Source organism: Cyrtonyx montezumae, unplaced genomic scaffold, assembly GCF_038088225.1.
Source record: "Cyrtonyx montezumae isolate F1298 unplaced genomic scaffold, pur_monq_1.0 scaffold_2, whole genome shotgun sequence".
Classification (NCBI taxonomy): domain Eukaryota; kingdom Metazoa; phylum Chordata; class Aves; order Galliformes; family Odontophoridae; genus Cyrtonyx; species Cyrtonyx montezumae.
This window is the reverse complement of record NW_027071936.1, coordinates 42,016,845-42,040,114: the sequence shown is the minus strand read 5'-3', so window position 1 is coordinate 42,040,114 and position 23,270 is coordinate 42,016,845. Positions and strand designations below refer to the sequence as shown.

Below are 23,270 nucleotides of genomic sequence, written 5' to 3'. Positions count from 1 at the left end.
ATAAATGGTCACAACATTCACTTTGAACGAAAGAGCAATACTGTTAGTATCTGTGCTCATTCAAGTTCTCTTTCCTGGAAATGCTATTATTTTGTATAGGAGAATTTGCTTCACATGCATGAAGAACCAAAAATAGGATGGCGCTACTGTTAGTACTGTTCACATGTATGCATTAAATATCATACTTTCCATCTAGTGTTTTGAAATTGGAAAGGTACTGAGGAAGGGCTTAAAGAGCTGAGACTATTTAGTCAGGAGAAGAGGCTCACAGGGAACTTATCAGTGTGCAGGAGTACTGAAGGCAAGATAAAGAAGGTGCTATTCAGTGGCATCTGGTGCCCGAAGAGTCAGTGGGCAGGAGGTTCTGTTTAAGCATTGGGAAGTACTTGTTTGCTTTGGGTGGCTGAGCTTTGGCATAGGCTAGTGGAGTCTCCTCCTTGGAGATCTCCAAAACTGCCTGGATGAGTGGGCCTTGGCACTTGCTGTGGGTGTCCCTACTTGAGCAAGAGTTGGACCAGATGGACCCAGAAGCCCCTACCAACCTCAGCTGTTCAGGAATTCTCTGAAATTGTTGAAGAAATGTGAACTAAACCTACATCTAGGCAGGTTTTTGAAATCTAGAGTCATTCTGTGGAGGATGAAGTCCAGGCATGCAAACTGTTTTCTTGAACTTCAGGCTTAGTTTGTTTCTAATTGCCTATAATACATTCCAAAGAAACATCAAATCAACTTAATGTTGATTTTTTTTTCTTCCTGTTCTTCTGCCACAGATACAGAAAATATTAGTGGACAATTTTGAAGATGATTTTTTTTGAGGATCATACTGATATATACCTTTCTTCATGAGTAGCGTTTTTTTGTTGTGTATAAAGTATGTGAGATTCTCTGTTGTGAGCTGTTTAACACATGAACAGACAGATCCTGGATTACCTGATTGAAATGGCTCTCTCTGTAGCAATGTGTTTTATTCATAATTTTCCTTTTTTAAAGAGATCTAATAAACTACAAGAATTCATAATATGTTTGGAGGAATTCCTGAGACTAGTGAAAATACTGATGGAAATTAATGTAAAAGGCTCTCTTAGCTAAGCAAGCATGTAGTAGGCTTAGCTAGAACTGTGAAATAGTCTGAAGAAATGTCTGAACGAATGAATGTCAGCATATGTTCCAATGGTCTGTAGCTGTAAGGTGTGTTTGTGGACTAATGAAGGTTTTACTTGTAAAATAATAGCTGTGCATAGAACTAACATAGAACATCTGTTTAAAAGACCTAAGTTTACCTGTCTATGAAGATCAGCCATATCAAGTTGTCAGGAATCTGAAGAGTTCTAAATGCTGAATAAAACAGTCATTTATAGTGTGAAATGAACTGTTGGCGCAGATTTTAATATTTTGCAGTGGTTTTTTTCCCCCATCTTACGGTCAAGAAACTTCATAATATTTTGTGCTAGGTCACCCTGAATCTTTTCCAGTGAGAATAAATGGAACTTGTTAAGCTTTCCTCTACAACCTTTAGTCTCAGAATCATCCTGGTTGTCCTATATTACACTCTCCCAAGTGTAACATCCTTTCAGTATAAGGGTGATCTAAACAAGATATACTATGAAGTTTAGCAGATGCTTTTGTTTTAGTATCTTATCTCAAATTCATAATGCATTCTTCTGATATTCCTCATTGTTAATTACCTCCATACTGTAGGGAAAAAAAAACAACAAAGCAACACAACAACAATGACATAGGGAGAAAAGTCTATAGTTATGTTGTATAAGGCATCTTACCCAGGCCTGTTTCTGTATACTCTGCAAGAATTGAATGTGGTATTTAATGCAATACAACAGAGATCATGAAATCATATAATCAGATAATGGCTTCTGATGAAAGGGACTCCAAGGGTCATAAAGTTTCAGCCTCTTTGCCACAGGCAGGGCCACTGACCTCTTCATCTGGTACTAGAACAGGTTGACTAGGGCCCCATCCAACCTCATCTTAAACATCTCCAAGGAAGGGATTTGTGCTTATTCGTAGTGCCAGAACCATACTCAGTAATAAATACGATTAACTTTATTTTAGTTGAACTTTATAAATATTTACATCCACGAGAAATAAAATTTGTGACAAATTATGACCATGATGAAAAATACTACAAAAAAGTTAATTTCCTGTATTTTGAAAACAGTCAAATTTGGATTTTACTTCATGGAAATTCATGGAAATTTACGGGATCAAATAAATCCATATAAAAATCTTGTAGGTTACTTTCTGTAGGTTATTTTCTACTGTGGAAAAGAAAATGTATCTTAATGTACACATTGTCTCCTGTAGAATTATCAGATAATAGCCATATTAATAGGAAATCAAAAAGGTTTTTTCTTTAGTTGCTGGTAATGGGTCTTGTGGGCTAAAGTAAAAAAAAAAGTCAGTACTTGTAGTTCTCTAGTGCTTTATTTACTCAGACCTTAAAAGGACATTTTAAATTTATTTCCACAAAATCTAGGCTATTTTGCATAATGATGAAAATCAGTTGTCTGACTTGAAGAAACAAATCCTGTCTAAACCATCAGAAATATATCAACTTCAAGTCAGTGGAGCATAATATTGAATCAGTCGTACTGTGCCAGCTAACATGGGTTCTCATTATTATGTTTAGATAATGACTTTTTGTAAATAGAAATAATACTTTTATCTCTTTTCAGAGAAGTTACTGTCTTAAAAGATTTCTATGTATATCAGTAGTTATATTTTCTTTAATACATGTTCGTTTATTAAACAAATTTAACCAAAGAAAAAAGCCAAAAAAACATAACTGATGACATGGGAAAGAAACACCTGCAGTATGGGTTCTCAACAAAGGACTTAATTTATTAGGTATAAAACAAGAATCAAAGTAATTACTTTTTTAAAAGAACTTGATATCCATATGCCATATGAGCTCTAGTTTAGCATTACCTCTTAATGAAAGAGAGAGAAACCGTACGGAATAGTTAGAGAAACTCCTGCTTTTGCAGAAAATTCAGGAAGGTTTGTGGGGGAAAGTAGTCATGTAACATTTACATTTAAAAATGGAAATAAAGTCCATAAAACAATTACATAAAATTACTTAATTAAATGTAGGTATTTTTTGGATAAGGTTGAAATATTTGGGGTATAATCAAGAAAACAGATATAGATAGTATATGTTTATATGCGGGCACAAGGTGAACAACAGATAGCAGAGAAATGAATGACTTTAAATAAGCACTATTTCTGTTAATTCCGCTGTCATTCTGCCATTAGCCTAATGGACCCAATAATTATATGTCTATGATTTTTGGAGAAGTTAACTATTCATTCAATGTAAAAATGTAATGCATTTATTAATACAGGTAGTTTTTCTAGTTACATTAAGAGTAATAGTTTAAAAAAAAAGTTACAACAGGTTGTAATTCATGGTGGATGTCAGATTAAGAGTCATACTTATGAGTCTAATGTGTCTTATCAGCCTTGGTATTTCTGTTTTTTACAGTGAAATTCGTCCAAATATTACCTTTGAAACTAACATTTCTCGGGAACATGGATCACTTTCTTCAACTTCCACTTTTTTAATAGTGCTTTATGCTGTAAGTTACCAGTGTAGTGATGTTCTAACTGTAGTCAAGGCAAATCAAAGGAGGTTTAAAGACAAAAAGTACTCAAAATAAATTTTATGTAATGTGAAACACTCAGGAAAATCTGATTATTTAGTTTTTTATTTTCCCCCAGTGATTTTATCTGAGTCTAGAGAAATTTACAGAAGATTAACAGTCAATTTAGGGAAAACATCTGTATATATTAGGTTGTGGTTATTGTTGTTTATCTTATAGACATTGTGTTTAGGGAGAATATATAAAAAAAGGTGTGTTTAGAGTTGCTAATCTGCTAGTCACAGAATACTAAAAGGAAGGCCTGTAGATGCCAAGCTCTACTGGTTTAAGAAGCAACAAAGAGATAGGGACGTTGCTGGGAAGCAGTCCCCAACTGGGAATTATTTTGTTGGAAGCTTCTAATCAACTGCAGATGCCAGAAGCCAAGCTTGCCAGCATCTTTTTTTTTTTTTTTTTTTTTTGGTAACTTGCTACAGCTTGCCTTCAGTTTTGATAGGTAGCATAGGTATTTTATTACCTCAGTGGAAACTGAGATTTATAGCCAAGGAACATTTAACTTTACAGCCGAGGAACTCTTAACTTTACTGTTTTGTTTTGTTCTTGCTTCAGTGGTGCAGACAACTTCAATGGAAAATGCCTTTGTTAGCCATAGGGACAAAAGCAGAATTATGTTGCTCTTCTAGTAACCTGATTTCAGTAGGGACTGCTCATCTGCCTAATGGGATTGAGGCCAAAACATGAATTATTCTGTTCCCTGCTGAAGCAACAAAAACGATCTTCATGGAAAAACCCCTGTCCTAAATAAAACAAAATACCAAGTTGTTTTGTTTTTTCTTAAAGAAGGTCCTTTCCTCAGATTTATGCTTGTGATTTTTTTCAATATTTCAACTAAAATAGTCCCATTGAATTATCACGTGTAAATTAACTAGTAAATATTTATAGCAACTTTGTAAATAAGTAAGCTAAAGCAAATGTAGGGTCTTTATGGAACAGAAAGGAGCAAAAAGGAGTTACTATCTGTGAATTTCTTAATAATGAGTAACAATTGTTACTGTATCTCAGTCATTGCTAGATGAGTTTTGTCTAGAGAATTATAGAATCATAGGGACCTCAAAGATGATTCATTTCCGATCCCCTGCCATAGGTAAGGCTGTGTGTCTTTCAGCAAATAAGCCACACTTGGCCTTCTCCAACCAGACCTTGAACATCCCGGGGATTGGGCATCCACAGCTTCTCTGAGCAGCCTGTGCCTCACCACCCTCTGAGTAAAAAAATTCTACTAAATAACTAATCTAGATCTCCTCTGTTTTAGTTTAAAGCCATTCCTCCTATTCCTGTCGGTATCTGCCCATGTAAAATTTTGGTCTCCCTCCTGTTTATAAGCTCCCCTCTAGACCCTTTTCTTCTCAATGCTGAGCAAGTCCAGCTCCCTTAACCTTTCTTCATAGAATAGGTGCTTCAGCCCTCTCATAATTTTGTGCCCCTCTTCTGGACCTGATTCAACAGTTCTACGTATTTCTTGTGCTGGGGGCACCAGGCCTGGATGCAGTACTCCAGCTGGGGTCTTACAAGCTCAGAGTAGAGGGGTGCAGTAACCTCCCTCTCTCTGCTGGCCTCTTCTGATGCAGCCCAGGATACTGTTATCCTTCCAGGCTACAAGTGTACACTCTGGCTCATGTCCAGCTTTTCATCTGTCGGGACCCTCAAGTCCTTCTTGTCAGGGCTGATTTCAGTGTGCTTTTCTCCCAAGCAGTACACATACCTGGGATTGCCCCCAGTTCAAGTACAGCACTTTGCACTTTGCCTTTTTGAATTTCATTAGATTCACAATGAGTGGATCAAGTTTAATCATTATTTTAGCTGTGAAGGATTCTGGCAAACAGAGTAGTTTGTCAGGTGGGAAGAGGTGAATTACTGACATATTTGTAAAAGTCCAGAAGCCTCATGGTGTTAGTTTTTGTACTTGTGTGGTTTGTTGGTTACTGGGGAAAGAAATATGCTGAAGGACATATTTATTTTCTTTGCAAGAATAATTTTGGATAGATCACTTTATTTTCTAATAGTGCTTTCCTGTGTATCAATACACTTCCTTTTTCCTATCAAGTTTTCTTTCCTTTGCTTTTCAACAGTGTTGATTTATATGGGAGAAATTTTTTTGTTGGAAATACAGCTCAGTCATGCTTTTATTCAACAACCATTTTATTTTATTCTTATACAGTTTTATTTTAACAACTCAGTTTTCTTAGAAAAATATTGAAGATACATTCTCGATTGTGAAATTCAGTCTACTGCTGTCTTCAGCATTTAAAACATACGTTTATTTCCCTTTGAATAGACTGCTCATATTTGGAGCACATAGACTAAGAAGTTAGTGCCTTTTTGATAGTAATTTAAAACAGACAGTTATAATGCTGAAATCTGCCATATTTCCTGAACATTTGTACTCAACTTTAAAGTAAAATGCATCACTACAGCAGAAGCTCATTTAACACTAGATGAATTTCTTTCATTATTAAATGAGGGGAGCAGCATTCATGGTGTAAAGATCTTATAAATGACCGGACAGTATCAGACCTTCAGCTGTCTGCACAGTGTTATAAACCAGAAGGCCTTAAAATAAAGTTCATTCCACAGATTTGATTGTGAAGTTTAGAGCTACTCTAGAAGATCTTTTGTATTAATAATTCTACAGAAGGAGACTTTCTGGAGTAGAAATGGCTTTTAAAAGTGGTAGGATAATAAAGTGCAATCAGTGACCTAAGATTAGGTAATCTGATCTATAGAAGTTTTATGATGTATGTAGTTATCCACCATCTATTCAATTGTAGTTTTATATTAAACAAAAGTATATTGCTTCATTGGATTCTGAACGAGTAGTAAAATTGTACCTGATAGCTTCGTATTCCTGAAACACTAGCCTGATTGTCTAGTGAGGTATATTTGCTAAGTTTATTTTATAGCTTTTTATCTGGTGCATTTAGAAAAAGACTGCTGTTTGTTGTTATTGCTTGTTTGTTTGCTTTAGTTGTTGTTTGTTTTCTTTTTTTTGTTTTAAAGAAGTTTCATAGTATCTTTTAGAAATGAAACTACCAAATAACTAGTAAACTTTTTATCAGAAGAAAAGTTCTAGTATTAACTGTTTCATTGGTATTCTCCTGATTCTCCTGTTGCAGTCTCTCATTCAGATTGGTGATTATAGATCTCAGTCAAAATACGAGAATGTCGATGAAAATTCAAAGCATTATTTTTAGGCTTAGTAGGGACAAAAACTATTTCAAAATTATTTATGACTTACACTGATCAAATCTTTTTTTAAACTTGAAACTTCTGATTACAGTTTGTGTTTTATAAGGAGCTGTACAAGAGCCACGCATTTTTTCTAATTTATAGGATGGAACATCTGAAAGACTAATTTTCTGGTAATATTTGTGCTTTAGTCTTTCACTAATATATGTAGGTCATGTTGGAAGTAATACCTCCTGTTTATTTCCATGGAAGCTGCAACACACACAAAGAGCGCAATAACACTATTTGATAGAGCAAATTTTCAGCTAGAAAACATTACTGTTCATTACTTTTCAGCATAGTCACCACTGTTAGCTCTGTTTTCATAAATGATAAAGATGAGCCTTCATGCTCAGCTTGTAAAAATCTGTATAGCCATCTGAAATGTGGCTTGTCTTTCATATCGTTCACTGCTCACATCCACTGTTTGGTCTCCATACATGTTCATCAAACATTGATGAATGTTAATGGGTGAATTTTTTTTCCTCATGGAGGAATTCAGAAGCACATCTTTGCTTCATATGCATTTCAATGTCAGATGCCATTTTGGCAGACTGCCAAATTGTTCAGCCTTTACTGCCATACTATTAACAACTGCCTCTGATATAGTGGGCCAATGTGATAAAATAGGAGGAAGTACCTTTGGAGCCACCCTCGTAGATATGATATGTATTAATATAGCCTTACTGATTTTTATACTGATTCTCCTGTTTATTTATTTATTAACCTCATCTCATTGAATGTTTCTTGCACAGTATTTGGGTTCATATTCATTCATGCCTGTCATCGCATTCTCTTTTTCCTAGATCCTCATTAGTTTCTCTGCCCATTGCTAACTCATGCTTGCTTTGTCATAGGTCTCTCACCTTCCAATTTTCTGACCTCAGTTGCTCTCTTGCTTGCTGCCCCTTCACCTTCTGTCTCCATTTCTGTTTATCTTCCTGTCCTTCTTGTCCTTCTGTCTCCCTCCCACAGCACTCAGCTTCTGTGTGTCATACAATCCAATTTTCTCATCTACTTTTTCTTTAGCAGATTTTTATTTCATTATAATATTTGACAGTATCTTCCTGTAATTTAATTTTTACTAAATAGAGTATGTGATATAATATGTTATTATATATGTATAATATATAATATGATATGTTTCATTTTCTAAAGTTGCGTGGAAGTTAAATGACAGCCATACTTTCATTTATTCATGCTTGCTTTACTCTTTTGTCTAGGTAACAAGCTATATGTCTGATTTCATTTTATGTATGGTTTCTCTTAAAGACCGAACGGTTACTTTAAGATACTTGTGATCTACTTGTCTACATACAAGGCTAAACTGTACTATATAGTTGCCCCATAACTTACAGGTTAAGTCAGTAGGCGCTCAGGGGATGCAAAACTAGAATATAGCCACAGAGTGCTTGCAGTTTAAGATTAAGCATTCCTCTTCTCTGTCCTCAATTACAGAATCTTCTGGCTGAGAAGGTGGAACAGCTAATGGAGTGGAGCTCAAGGCGCTCGGTCATCCGCATGAATGGAGACAAATTTCGAAGATTTGTGAAGGCTCCACCTCGTAACTACTCAGTGATAGTGATGTTCACTGCTCTTCAGCCACAACGGCAGTGCTCTGTTTGCAGGTAATTTACACTGTAGCGATTTTTTCCCATCTTTCTCACCTCAGTTTACAAGTTAACATTTTGATCGTTGTTCAATAGGAGTAGGGTTGCTCTTTGCGTGGGGCAGATATTTACTGTTTAACACCCTCGTGTGTTTTTTTACAGAATCTTTTTCAACAATTTTTAGAAGTTTTCTCAACATTTTTAAATTACAGTTGAATAATGTGTACACCACAGGAAAAAAATAAAAAGAATACATATAAGAAATTGCTTTATGCTTTGGTCTCTCCAAAGGTGTTTTGTGATAAAGTCCATAATCATTATTTAATAACATGACATCCCACAAATTTCTTCAGTTAAGTGATATCCAGGGCTCTGGTACAGACGTGAGTCTGTGATTTCATGGATTTGAACAGTTCTTAAAAATGTAAGCATATTTTTCCACGAGGACATACTTCCTGATGAATGTCTGACACTACAGTTCGATATGTGCTGGTAGCTTCTTTTAGAGTATATATTGTAGTAGTAATGGTATTCTTCTAATACAAGATATTTTTCTGCAAATTTGTAGTTCAATTGAATTAATCCAAAAATGATTAATGATAGATGTGGGAATGGGGCCAAAGAACTGAAAGCTAGTCATGTATTTAATTACCTTACTAAATCAGAAACTGTGCTAATGAAACCTTCTTCAGCCAAAACATGCATTGGAAATTACTGAGTCTAGTAATATGTGGCTGTATTGTGCTGGATGTTCTAAACAGTATCTAAATATGCAGCAAAATGCTGCGTAGAACTGTGAAATAGATAAGCTTTATAGGAAGAAATACTTCTTGGTTTTAAGCAAGTGCACTGTAAACAATATGCAAAGTTGATAAATGCAGTAGCTTGCTGGATTTGTAAGGTGATGGAATGCAACTCTTAACAACAGAAACTTCAATTTGAGTAGGGTTGTAAGATTTAAACCTGTAGTTCTATATGTTTTTCCTTGAACTTTGTCATAGTTTTTTTTTTTTTTTTTTGGTCAAAATTGGTCCTAAGTCAAAGGAATATTATTTTACCACTTCCTATACATGGGTTCTGTTTCTTCTTTGCATTGCCAGAGTTCATCTTTAGAAGACAAATTGAGAGTTGAATGTTTACCATATGTTAAATTGCTCCTTATTTTCTTAACAGGTAGATAAATGTACAGGAGTTCAGCATTATAAGGAATCTGTGTATTTGTCATTATAATGGTAGTAGCAAATTCATTCTCTATGTAATGTACAGATTTTTTGCAGGACGTGAAAACAGCATAAATATTGCTGTTATTAAGGAAGTTAATTTTGCTTACAACTGCATTTGTTTAAGGAAGTTAACTTTTTCATAAGCTTTATCCTGTAATATGCTAGTCCAGGCATTTATGTACAGAAGCAACTGAAAATCTTTAAGCATAGGAGGAAAAAATCAACATACTGCTTTTGATTAGGATTGTTTAAATGATTGTGAAGATGAGATCCTCTCTTTCATGTGGAATAAAAAGAATTTAATGAGGTTGATCATACTGCACATAAAACCATTATCAGGAAAATCGACATTTGCAAATCAATGGCTAATTAATGTGTATGAACACTGATAGGATATACAGAACTGAAATGCACACGTTATTTTATTGCTAGTTATTCAGTACCTAGTTTGCCTAAAGGAAAAATAGATTTTTAAGTAAATCTCTAGTGTTCTGTGATGATGCTTCTGTCCAAGATTTAAACTGTTACTCTTCATAATATTTTTAAAACAATTGCATCCAAAAAAACAAAAACAGTGCCGTATTTAAAAATACCTGAAATCCTTGAATAACTGTCCCAAGAATTAGTACATTTTCCCCCTAAAAATTACACCTTAAACACCGTTTAAATTACCTTTTTTTTAAAAAGGTAGGGGGGATCTTTGCTCTTTGGCTAGATTTGACGTTTTAGTATCTCATCTAAGTGTCTAGTTTCTAAAAAACATTATTTTTGTAAGGGAAATGTAGTGTACTGCTGCTGCTTAGAGCTACCTCAGAAGCTAAGCATGAATAATACAGCATCATAGAAAAAATAAGATTAATAACAGATAGGGGAACAGTGGTGGATGATGTGCTACTCTTTTGGAGAAGAGCAGTAAAAGCTGATCATCAGAGCGGGCCATTGTAGATGTGCACATCTGAGGCCATAAGAAGTTGTGTGTCCTATTATATTAGAATAACCTATACCCTTCATATACCTTAATAAACCTTCTAAATACAGCCAAATGAATAAAGCCTGAATGAGCCCAGGCTTACAGTAAAATTGATGTGACTTACCTTGCAAGCGTTTTGAATGACTGTGCTACCTGTGATGAAGAGGCAACTTCTTTCATCCTGAAAGTTAGTATCACCTTCAGCACTCTCTCAGAGTGAATGTAAAATCAATTTGTTGATCATGTTCTCTATCAGGCTAAAGGTTGTTATGTCTGTACATTGCTGAAGTGTTGCAGTTTGGTCATTGTCTAAAAGATATTAAGAAAGATGTTTTTCCTTCCTTTTAAACACCAGGGAAGTTCCAAATTTTAGATGAAACTTGGTTGTATAGCCAAATCTTAAAACTCTTTGGTTTTGTATCTGTAAAATAAGAATCTGAATGTGGGGAAGTTACCCTTTTTTTCTCAGAAAATAAAAGTTATTATTCTGTGTGAAAGGAGAAGTCATTGTCACATCAGTCAGATAAAAATGACAGGTGTGCAAAAAAGCGTGTGGAAACAGTGCCAACTTAACACTTTCAGTACTGCATACAGAGGAATCCTTGGGACTTCAGATGTTTGAACGAAACTTGTGTGTAAAAATTAAACTTTCAGTTAGAGTAGCTTATCTTTTTCATTAAAATCAAAACATAATTAGTGTTTAATAGCCATTCTGTAGCAAAAGTTAACTTAACAAGATCTTTTGTACTAGTGGAATGAGAAGCATTTTTCATTCCTGTAAGAAATTAATACATGATGTTGTGCATCAGCTTAGGAAAAGTCAAATGGAAAAAAGAGCATATTTAATGATTATTTCTTATCTTGTCAATTTTATGAAACTTACATATTCAACCATTGCTTGGCTTCTTTATACCGGATACACATCATATTGTTGTATTTAATGATTTCTCTTTATGAAGTTTTGCTTGGTTTGCTTATATTTTTTTCATCTGTAACTTCAAAAAATTTTCAAATATGTATATTTAAAAGTTAGGAATTATAAGCTTGCAGCATTGATTTATTCTATGTCCAAAACAGATTAACTTGCAGGTATTTATGAAAAGGTAACAGATAGCCAATTTGTTGAGACAATATAGCCAATCATTGAGACACAGATCAATTTGGTGTTCATCTTAATTTAAAAATTTTTCCATACAGTTTTCCCGAGGTTGTGCTTAGGAAGGAGGAGCCTTAAAAGACTGGTAATGGAGAGAAGCTTGTGCAATGAGTGATTTTTCCATTGTGAGTTGACCAGGCTATTGTTTTCTTAAAAACTTTTGAATTTGGATTGCATTGAAAGGTGCACTGATTTCTCCCATTAGATGAAATTGCATATGTATCTATAAATAGGTGTCTGAGTGTAAAAGTATATAAATGTCTTTTTATGTAATGTATAAGACTACATAATAAACGTTTTGGAGATATGGCACATCCTTTTTGAAGACTTGTTACATTTTGAGTGACTAGGCTGATTTCTATCAAGAAATAATTGTAGCTGTTGCAGGAAGCTTGTAGCTATTGCAGAAAGCCTGCTGCAGAATGATCTAAAAGTCAATTGCTTATAGGTTTTCTTTTTGCATTTCCTTCAGAATTATAATAGATACGCTATATTTCAGTGTATAGCTTGTGTGAATATGGGTGCTGAGCTAAATTTAACTTGTATTTCATAAAGGATTTTTAAGTTTAGCTGTCTTCTGCTGTTGACTCACAATGTGCAGAAGTAAATGATAAAGTATACAAAAGAACAGAGTCCGCATATTTTTATCATCATTTATTCTATCAGTAAGAGACATCTAAGAGGTTTTTTTTTTTAATCTAGAAAAGAAAGAAAATCTTTTAGTTTCACTGTTTAAGAACATGTCAGAGAACTGTTTCCAAGTAGCTGATCAAACAAGTTAATAGTTAATAAATAAAAAATTAAAAAATTTGTTTGTTGAAGAGATTTTACTACAAAGAAAAGGACAGGATCTCTCTGCCTCTCAGTGTTCTACTGGTTGTTCAAGAGCAAAAAAGTAAATAGTGAGAAAATTGTTGCCATACATCTTAGCTGTACTGAGAGAGTTATTTATTGAGCTCTTGTTCAGAAAAGGAGTGGGGTGTGGAAGGAGTCACTGAAAGTTCTACGTACATATGTTTTTCCAGTACAATTTAGTATCTGATAGAAAAGCTTGGATTGGAAGGGACATTAAAGATCATCTAGTTCCAAACCCCTGCTGTGGGCATGGTTGCTACCTAGTCAATCAGGCTTCCAAGAGTTTCATCTAACCTAGCTTTGAATGCTGCCAGGCATCTACAGGTTCACTAGGCAACCTGTTCCAGTGAGTCACCACCCTCTGATATCGTAGTATCTAATCTAAATCTCCCCCCTGTTAGTTTAAAACCATTTCCCCTTTTTCTATCAGTAGAAGTATGGGAGAGTCCTGTTTTTCGGGGATAGTAGTTATTTTTGAGAGAGAATCCTTAGTCTTTTTTGTTGGTGGTGGTTGGGTGGGTTTTGTTTGTTTGTTTTTTGTTTTTTTTTCCTTTCCACTTCTCAGATTCTACAAAATAGCATTAATTTTAACTTGCTTTCTGTTATTACTAATATTTAGAATCCAAAAATAGTGCTGTTTTTAACTACTATCCATACTGTATGGATAGCACAAAATAATATTCTGGACATAATGGCAGGTTCTTTCATGCTTTCCACCATGAAACTGAGTCATTCTAAATAAAACCAGAAGCAAATAAACATTCTTAGTTTGTTATCTTGATACTAAGTAGCAGAAGTTAAAATTATGTCTTTAGCCTCTTCCTCTCTTCTTTTAGGGAAAACTATTCCAAATAAAATACAAGAGTTGGTTTGGAGTTAAATTTCTATACTGATCACAGTTTATTTAAGTGGATGGGTAAGAACTAGGAGGTCACCTGCTAGTCCATTCTTTGGCAATTGTACATTCTTTGATGTTTTTTTTTACAGTCCATAAGGTGCCAAAAAATAATGTTTCTAGTGCTTTCTTTGGCAAATAGTTCCACTCTATTTTATTCCTTCGAGAACATTGCCTTTGTATTTTCCATACTATAATGCTGGACTAATTGAGTAAAATTAATTTAATTTAATATAACTAAAACTATACAAATGTAATTATCTGCCATAGACGCCTACATAATTAATTTTTCTAAATAAAACTTTAGTATCTAATGTGTGTAATATAAAAATATTTAATGAATGTAGTGAAAGAAATTTTGTAGAGCACTTGCTTAGCATCTTTCTTTTCCATGTGTTGAATATTCTAGGAGAACATAGTAGTAACATTCCATTTTGATCTGTTTAGCTGTTCTCTAAAGACTAGTTAGAATTTCTAATGGCATTGCTAGTTCCTAAGTTGCTACCCTCTTTTACAAAATTAAGAGGTGAATTCAGCATTATTTAAATTTTCTCTAATAAAAATCCTATCAAGCTTAACAAGAAGAGAGCTAACATTATTCTGACGAGTTCATCCAAAGTATGATCTTGTCCTATGTCTATATAGTATTTTATATAATTTATAATAATAATAATTTCATACAGTATATATATTACAATTCTATAGAATTGATGTTGCTTAATGTAAACATGCAGTAGAATTGATATTAACTAACAGTAGAGGTATACAAGTAGATTAACATTGACAGAGTTTGTATTAACTGATTTTAAATGGAGAATGAATTTTTAACATCCAAGTTCTTACACTAATAATGTGTTTAAAAAGGAGTAACGAACATTTCAGAAATTATTAATGTGATTTGTTTAATCAGTTGTGTATTCCTGGGAAATGATACAGTGGATGTAGTCTTTGTAATTTAGTACAGTAACTGTAGGATGTTCAATAGTAGTTCCCTATCTGTGTGTTCCTACTCTTCCTTGTTGCAGTCTGCCCCTTCCACACTCTCCAAGAGCTGCTATGAGGGTGAACTGCAGAATGCTTTACTATCTTAAGTGCTTTGTTATAGAACATTTTTATGTTGTTACAGAAAATTTATGAAGACTTTTTGCAAATGTTACTTTCTGAAGATATACTCTACTTTTTTATATTATTCAAAGTAGTTTAAAGATGTAAAAATACATGGAGATCAAGGGGAACAAGAGGCCTTTGTCAGATAGTAGTGGCATATCTGGAGTATCCGAATTTCCCAGAAATAGAATTTCCCAGAAATAGTTTCATCACAAGTGAAAAGCAGACTAAGGAGAATGCTAGAATCACGATGAAGTGATTTTTATCTTGTTCTTATGATGAAAATGGTCCTGCTTTAATATAACAGGTTTAATAGAACAGTGCCCTACAGAAGCTACTTTTTTTAACGCGTTCCTTTGATGTTGTCTGACTGCCCTCTTCAGGATGGCAATGAACATGTTAGTCTGCTTATTACTAGCATCTCAATCTTGAAGCAACCAATCCAATGCACAATCCATTCTTGTAATAGCAAATTTAACCTGTTGAGTAATTGCTTTAAGTTGCAAATTGTATTTGGCCAGTAAAGATTAATTTTTTTCAAAATTTTTGAGTGTTTCATGAGATTTGTTTTTTAAGGGGTGGATATTTTCTTCATGATATATTTTATAAAAGAAAAAATTATTTCTACATACAAGACAGTTCCACTGGAATTATGTGTAATATATCTCATACCTAAAGCTGATCTTGGGTAAGATGAAACTGGAGAGAGAAGTGTTTTTTTACAATATCTATCGTCTTCTTCCTCTTTGCTCTCAAGATTTGATATTTTAGTGTTCAGTGCAGAGTTTCTGTCTTGAAGCTACAGTATTCTGTGCCATTATATACGTAGAAAATATTGTTATAGAAAAGTGTTTTGAGAAAAGCTACAGAATATATTTATGCTGCTTCTGCATCTAACTACATGCAGCTAGGAGTTGCCAAATATTGGAGTGCTGGTTTGGGATCTATGACAGATGCAATTAATATGATTTATCACTAAAATAGAAGTAATCAGTGAAGCAGCCTATGTAAAGATGAAAATATTGCAGGAATCCTTCCAGGTTCTTTTCCTTTGCTTTTTATTGAATTATTCGTTGATATGAATTAGTGCTGTGTTTCTGTCTGTTGTTTTTTGGCTCTTCTCTGTGGGTGAGGATCCCCAGTGTTTGTTTGTTTTATGATCTTTTCAGTGCAGACATGACAAGGTTTTAAACAAATGAAGGTTTTAAACAAATGTTTTAAACAAACCAAAACAGAAACAACCCTGAATTTAGAGTTTGAGGAAAGCCAATAGAAACCTTTCTTACAAATAAAAGTAGTAATAAAAATGACTTAGTAATGATGATGGAAAGGATTATTTAACTCTGTATGTTGTCAAAAACTGTCCTTTATCACTTCTAAAACATGTTTATAGGAATAATCTTGAGCCTTTTTATGTTACTTACAAACATCCTGTCAGTTTAATTGCTTCCCCCATGTTTAACATTTTTTTTGGCATAGTGTGGGCAGAGCTTTTTCTGTGCATTTGCTATTTTAGAAAAAATACTGCAGTCACATTTCTTCATGACTTTTCCACTAGTTTCAGTATTCTCCTATCCTCTTCCTCAAGTAAATCCTGGTATTGTACTCGAGTACCATGTCTTTCCATGCTGCCACTCGGGCAGCTCCTGAGGCTTTTGTGTTTTCTGAGGCTTTTAAATGTGAAAAAGATTAGCATCTGAAATATCACTGCTTTAAGTTTGACGTAAAGCATTTGTAATTTTAGAGAAGGCAAGTATGAAGCAGAGATATATAATGAGCTGAAACTTCTTTTAAAATTGGTAACATGGAAGTTACGAGTGATATTGCAAGAGTAATTCATCTATCTGCTGCAGCTGGCTAGGGTGTCTCTTCAGCCAGTGAATGCTACTCGGATGTATATTTGTTTCTTTTAGGCAAGCTAATGAAGAATATCAAGTGCTGGCTAATTCATGGCGCTATTCGTCTGCTTTTTCAAACAAGCTGTTTTTCACAGTAGTGGATTATGATGAAGGGGCAGATGTTTTTCAACAGGTAAATGATGCATATTGTAAAACAATATTATTTTCTAAACAACACTAGAAAACTGTTTCTTTAGATACTCTGTATGTGCTTCATGTGTAAATTTCTGGTTACAAATAACAGTCACTGGAATTTTAATGACTTTAACAAGGGTTGCTTATGCAAGTAGCTACTTTTGGTATTTTCCTTGTGTGTTTCATAATATTTGTTTATAAATTAACTGATACATAGCGAAATTTTGTCAGCTCATTAATGTTTTCTGGAGGTAAATATAATAGAAATAATATTTGTATTTAAAGATTTCCGTTAGGGAAAAGAAGTATTTTAAAATATTTACTTGTCTTTATATAAGAAAACATTCTTCAAATGTTGAACTCTTTTCTGGAAGTTCTTCAGGCAAAAGAAAATAGACTTGGTTTTCTGTATTGACTGTGAAAAATGAGGAATCAGTTAGTGGAGTACAGTCTGAAACTCCCTCTCAAATGGAGTAGTGAAGGAAAAACACATTCCTGGAAAATGTTACTAATTACTGCCGTGCTGTTCTGTTTGATATTTATCTGTTGACTGAGGCTAAAAATGGAGATTTTAAGATTAACAGGTTTTGTAGCTCTCTATTTTTAGCCACCTTTTTGGTGCATTGTGAGAATAAAGTTTTCTGGGAAAATCTCTTATTTTCAAAAATTTAATATTTTTGAAAGTTTAATTACAATATTTCCTAATTATTTCTGCTTCCAATAAACGTTTTAGAATATGTTCTGTTAAGTATGTTTGTTAATGGTTAAAATTTTGCTTTATTAATTTTGAAATAACCTTCAAAAATTTCATCTTCCATTATTCTTTATGGCTACAATAGTACAAATTATACTCTTTAATCTTGCCTTAAGTCATCAGTGCATATTGGAATTATCCAGTAAAACTTTTTCCTCATGTAGAAAAGAGCAGAGTTTATTTCAGATTATGTAAAATTTAAAGTCACATAAAAGTTATACCAGATTAGATAAACTGTGTGAATTTTATGGCTGCTTGTGAGAAGGACAGTGCTTAGTATAAAGGACACCAATTACCAAGGACTTTTAATGTGAATTTTGGAATAATTCTGACCTTGTGCATGGTTATGCAAAGCAGTACTGTTATTGTGCTGTCAGAACAAGAAGAGAGGAGGGGAAGGAAAAAAAATCAGCAACAATGACAACAAAAGCAAAAAAACCCACTGTTTTGATTTCTGGCTTTTATCCCATTTGTAGAGAAATGTCAAAACTACTGCAAACCAACTTTCCCTAGGCCCAGTACAACGATGTCAGAAGGTTTCTGTCTCTCTGGCTTCCAAATCTTAGAAAATATTGTGTTAAACTATTTCACAACAGTTATCTTAGCCTTTCTACGGGTATTTTTATTTAGATATCAGTTCACTAATGAAGTGGGTTGTTTTTTATTTAGATAAAAAATATTTAAATATCTGGTAGTTTCTAATGATAGAATTAGTTCTGTATGTGATGAGATAATGTCTGGTACATAAAAGATAAAAAATTTTTAGGTATGAAGTTACTAATTTTTTGTGCTATTTTTTCCTGGTTTTTTAGCTTAATATGAACTCTGCTCCGACTTTCATGCATTTTCCTCCAAAAGGTAAACCCAAGAGAGCTGACACATTTGACCTGCAGAGAATCGGATTTGCAGCTGAACAGCTAGCGAAATGGATAGCTGACAGAACAGATGTTCATGTAAGTCTTTCAACAATTTTAAAAGTTGGAGCCAAATGTATATACCTTGTTAGTTTGAGACAGGCAGATGATAAATGTCATCTCTCCTTAATACCTGTTTTTCCCTCAAACATGGAATCTTGACAGCATTTTAAGAAAATACAAAATAAATAAATCCGAAGTTAGCTGCTTCTAATTCACACACAACATGCATATCTGTTTAAAATTATAATTATTATGGTATATTATATATATACATATTTTTTATATATGTCAGTTTCATTTTCTTAAGAATTAAGAATGGAAATATTCTGTATTCAAGTTTTCAGATTAGTTGCAAATTATTACTGTTTAAAAGCTGTTTTCTGTTACCTAAGCTAGCACTGTTTCTTCTTATTCATAGATACATTCAGTAATTAGTCTTTGTTAACACCAGTCTTCAGATGCTCATTATTTGTCTATATGGAAAGTGTTCTCTGTATTAATTTATTTATGATCTCTATGTATCTTTTTCAGATTAGAGTGTTCAGGCCCCCAAACTATTCTGGTACAATTGCTCTGGCTCTTCTTGTATCTCTTGTTGGTGGATTGTTGTATCTACGAAGAAATAATTTAGAATTCATCTACAACAAAACTGGCTGGGCTATGGCAGCTCTGGTATGCACTTTTACCATACTTATATGCTTTGCATTATTTCCCTGTTTCAGTATATTTTGTTACTTGCACAGCGAAAGCAAAGTTGCATGTGAAAATGAAAAGAAACACTTTACTTTTAGAGTGACTGAGCACTGGAACAAACTACTCAGAGAGATACTCAAAACCCACCTGGACACTTTTCTGTGCAACTTACTGTAGAGAACCTGCTTTGGCAGGGAAGTTGGACTGGATGATCTCCAGAGGTCCCATCCCACTCCTATGATTCTGTGATCATGTTGGTGGTTTGTTCTGTGATTCAGCAGTACCTTATGACACTCAGCTGATAAGCTCACTGACAACTTTTATTACGTGAGTTCAATGAAGAAATTATCTGGTAATTGTTAGGTTGTGATTCATTTTAATATCTAAACAATTAACAAGATCTTGAAGTAGAGTCACTGTTCAGAATTGTTTAGTATTTGGCTTTTGAATGCCACAGTTTAATAGTGGTTACTGATAATGCTATTCAGTCACATGCTATAATAGTATTTCTTTCTAGTGCACATAGGTACATAGCATACGTTCTTTTGTTTAAACACCATGTTAGTCTACCCCATACACTAAGAAAAGTTTGAAATCCAGGATTTCAAATAAACCATCTGAAGGACTGAATTAAAGTTTCCTTTCAATTTAGAGACCTAAGGGCAGAATATATTCCGTGTTCCAGAATGTCTTTTGGAGTATACTGAACTCTAGCACAGAATTTTCAGAATTCCCTTCCAAAGTAAAGCTGTTGCATTTAGTTAGTTCCATGTATTTGTCTAGATTACTGGTATTTATCAATGATAATACTTTTCTACATTTTACTAGGTGATCATTATGGTCCTTTTCAATGCAGGCCATTCTATGATTCTATGATTTAGAAAGTACCAGAAAGCTTGTTTGATAAGGATATGTACCAACTATTAGAATCTTAATTAAATATTTTGAGATCACCCATGTCAAACAATAATTAGCATAATAACATAGATATTTGTGTCAAAAAATGAATAAAAATATGTTGCTGATAGATTTTCCTGTGTTTAACCATGTACCATGTCTCTGAACGCAGAAGTTTTATTACAATTTCATGCCTCAGTGTTTCTGACCAAAAGCTTTATGTTGGGAAGGGGGGAGCAGGAGCAATTATTTTCCATCTTGCAGAGGTTAAAACTCAGTTCTTCAAATGAAGAATCATTCTATTACAATCTACATGAAATAAATAATTAAATACTGAATGAAATTAAAAACTAAATTAAGAAAATTAATGCATCAGGTTTTTTTTTTTTTTTCCAGAACATTTGCTGTTACCCATAGCAGCTACTTGACATTTTACATCTGAATATGACTGTAAACTACAGCATAGAAAACTTCTAATTACAGTGAACCAAGCTTCTTTGCAGGGAGTCACTGCCTGATTGTGATCAGATAGTTAAAAAAAACTGAACAAACACAATATTTGTGCCTTTCAGTACTTGTCATTCTACTGACTGCATTAATAGGTAAATAATAGAGTTAAAAGGGATAAGAATTGCATGATTGTGATTTATTGCTGTTTCTAATACTACTTACTCTAAAATCTGTTTACTTTAAAGATGTAAAGTACTTGAAAGGATATTTTAGAAAAACATCTTATATCTGAAAGTAAATAAGATAGCAATTAACCATGACTTCAGCTATTTTTTATTAAAAATCTTCATTACTTCACAATATTGCCAAAGCCCCATGCTGAAAAGTGATGTTTGAGCAAAGTTTATCAGTTATTGTGAGTCCTGGTTTTAATCAGATCTACATAGAAGTACAGGTTAACTGAGATTTCTTTTGGTGGAGTCAGCAGGGAATCCAGATTGCGGGCTTTTCACAGATGATCTCAGATCCTCTGTATGTTCTGTAAAATGACCAGAATGTATCAGGATTCATAGAAGTGAAAATGGACAGTCATTAATATATTCATTCTAAAATATTGTGCAATTATGATTGTCATATATTGGTGCTTTTTTTCTTACCTCTGAAAGATACTTTATCTACTAAAACTTTTGTTTTAATTTTGAAGACCTTTTTATCTCCTAACTGTTGGATATATATATATATTTTTAATTAAAAAAAATTCTTCCTTAAAAAATAGAAAAAAATTCACTGCATAAAGCACCTCTACTCATAGGAGAAAAAGGAATACCAGTTGTGTTTAGTAGATTTATTATTTTCAGCAGTATTTTAATAAAACAAACAAACAAAAAAAACCACCTGGAATGCCACTTTTAATGGCACATCTAATGGTTTTGATAGGCTCAGAATTAAGGGAACTTTTCATCTCATGCATTGACTCCAGCTTCAGTTAACACAAGACTCAAATAAGTTTTGTCCTAAATATTAAACTGAGCAGTAGCAGTTCAATTAGCTGTTTTCATCCCCTCATGGAAGCACTGCAGACTCACTAGTACCTTGTACGCCTTAAGCATTTTCACTTGCAACATTAATAAGACTTCTAGAATAGCAAACAATGGTGGTTTAGTACTTCATATTACAAAAGATATCCTTTGGAATCACACCCAAAACTTATCCCCTGTATTATTTTAGACTTTAATTCAATTCTTACTACTCATCTATGGATATTTTTTACTCTAGGTATAGTGCAACGTGAGGAGGGATTTAGACTTCAGTCCTTAGATATTTGCAGAGTCATTCATTTTATACTGATAACAAAAAGCAATTCAGTTTCTTGTCAAGAGTCTTCATTTCTTAAGCAGAGAGTAAAAGGTCAGATGGTGTAAGCTGAGCAAATTTCTAACATTTTAGATAAGGAATTGCTACACTTCATACAACAGTTCTAGTGCTGAGAAAATATTTGTTCAACTGAATAGAATGTAGCAATGGAATTGCTTTTCAAAATAGTTATTTACCAGGTTGCCCCCATGTTTTTCTGCATGTAATTTTCAGTTTCATTTCAGTGCATTTCAGTTTTGCCTATGGTGTCTGTGAGGGCAAAGTCTGTGCTCAGATCCCAATGCCTAGGAGTTGATTCTTCTGGGCAAAGGATGTCACTTGAATGAGGAGATTAAGCATGTATTTACTGTTTTAACAGTTAGTGATTATGAGAGATATGTTCTGTGCCAATACACTAAACAGTACCTATTTCACACAGTAAAGTTATCATCAGTTTCAGCTCCAAAGAAACTTAAAGGATATCATGGCTACTAGTAGATTCTTTAACTCCTTCTGAAAATGGGGGTAGATAAGCAATTTGTTTTATTCCAGGATACAGAAGGAAAAAATCAGGCTCTTCTACATAGAAACTTCAAAAAACAGCAATTAATGCGAGTTATTAAAGCGTTTTCTTTTTTCCCCATAGTTAGATGCTTCAGAGTTGCACATCACATTTAAAAATAAATGCCTTCTCTTCGCTTGTGTACTATAGTTCCTGTCCTTGAAATGTCTGTTCCCTGCTAGAGATTCTAATGTGATGGATTGCTCTTCAGAAATTGAGTACAAATCTTGCAGCCTTTATTGAGTGCAAAAGCAAATCTAAACTGGGTAGAGCAGTATAAATTTGTTTAGGACAGTAGTTGTGAGTTGGATAAAATTTTCAAATATACAGTTAATCATAGAAATTAGCTACAGAAATGGCTACCTGGGTCTCCTCATTTTTGAAATTAAGCTTCTATTTAACTAAATTTATAAATGAATCTTGACTTTTCTTATTTTTCATATGTTACCCATTCCCTTTTATCAGAACTAAGGCTGAGATTCTTCACTGTGAAACTATTAAGAACCCTACTTGCAATTTGTTAACAAGGTTCTTGAGCATTCAGGCATTTGGTGCACTCAGGACTGGTAGTTGGGATGTGCTTCATTACTGTTGAAACCATATTGTGGATATTTGGTCCTGGGACTGTAAAGTGTTGAAGCAGATCATTGGTCCTTCCCTCTCTGTATTGCTTGAGTTGATCATACAGTTCCACACTTCAGTGTTATGATTTAGATGCAGAATAAGCTAGCTAGATAAGGAAGCTCCTAAAATAGCCAAATCCTGAGCACCCCTGATAATTGAGATAGCATGCAGCTGGTGAAATATTCTGGGAGTATAATGAAAAGAAAGAAGGGTGCAGGTGTATGAAAGGGCTAACCTTGGTAAGGTGTATGTGGTACTGTACTCTG

General features: G+C 33.8%; 1 protein-coding gene across 1 annotated transcript in view; it reads left to right on the top strand.

The window, feature by feature from the left end:
• TUSC3 (tumor suppressor candidate 3) overlaps positions 1 to 23,270 on the top strand; it is a 100,924-nt gene that overhangs the window by 26,566 nt on the left and 51,088 nt on the right. Inside the window, exons 2-5 of the mRNA XM_065736120.1 lie at positions 8,364 to 8,533; positions 16,635 to 16,752; positions 18,321 to 18,461; positions 18,957 to 19,097. Of these exons, the coding sequence (XP_065592192.1) occupies positions 8,364 to 8,533; positions 16,635 to 16,752; positions 18,321 to 18,461; positions 18,957 to 19,097 (570 nt within the window). The remainder of the gene's footprint in view (positions 1 to 8,363; positions 8,534 to 16,634; positions 16,753 to 18,320; positions 18,462 to 18,956; positions 19,098 to 23,270) is intronic.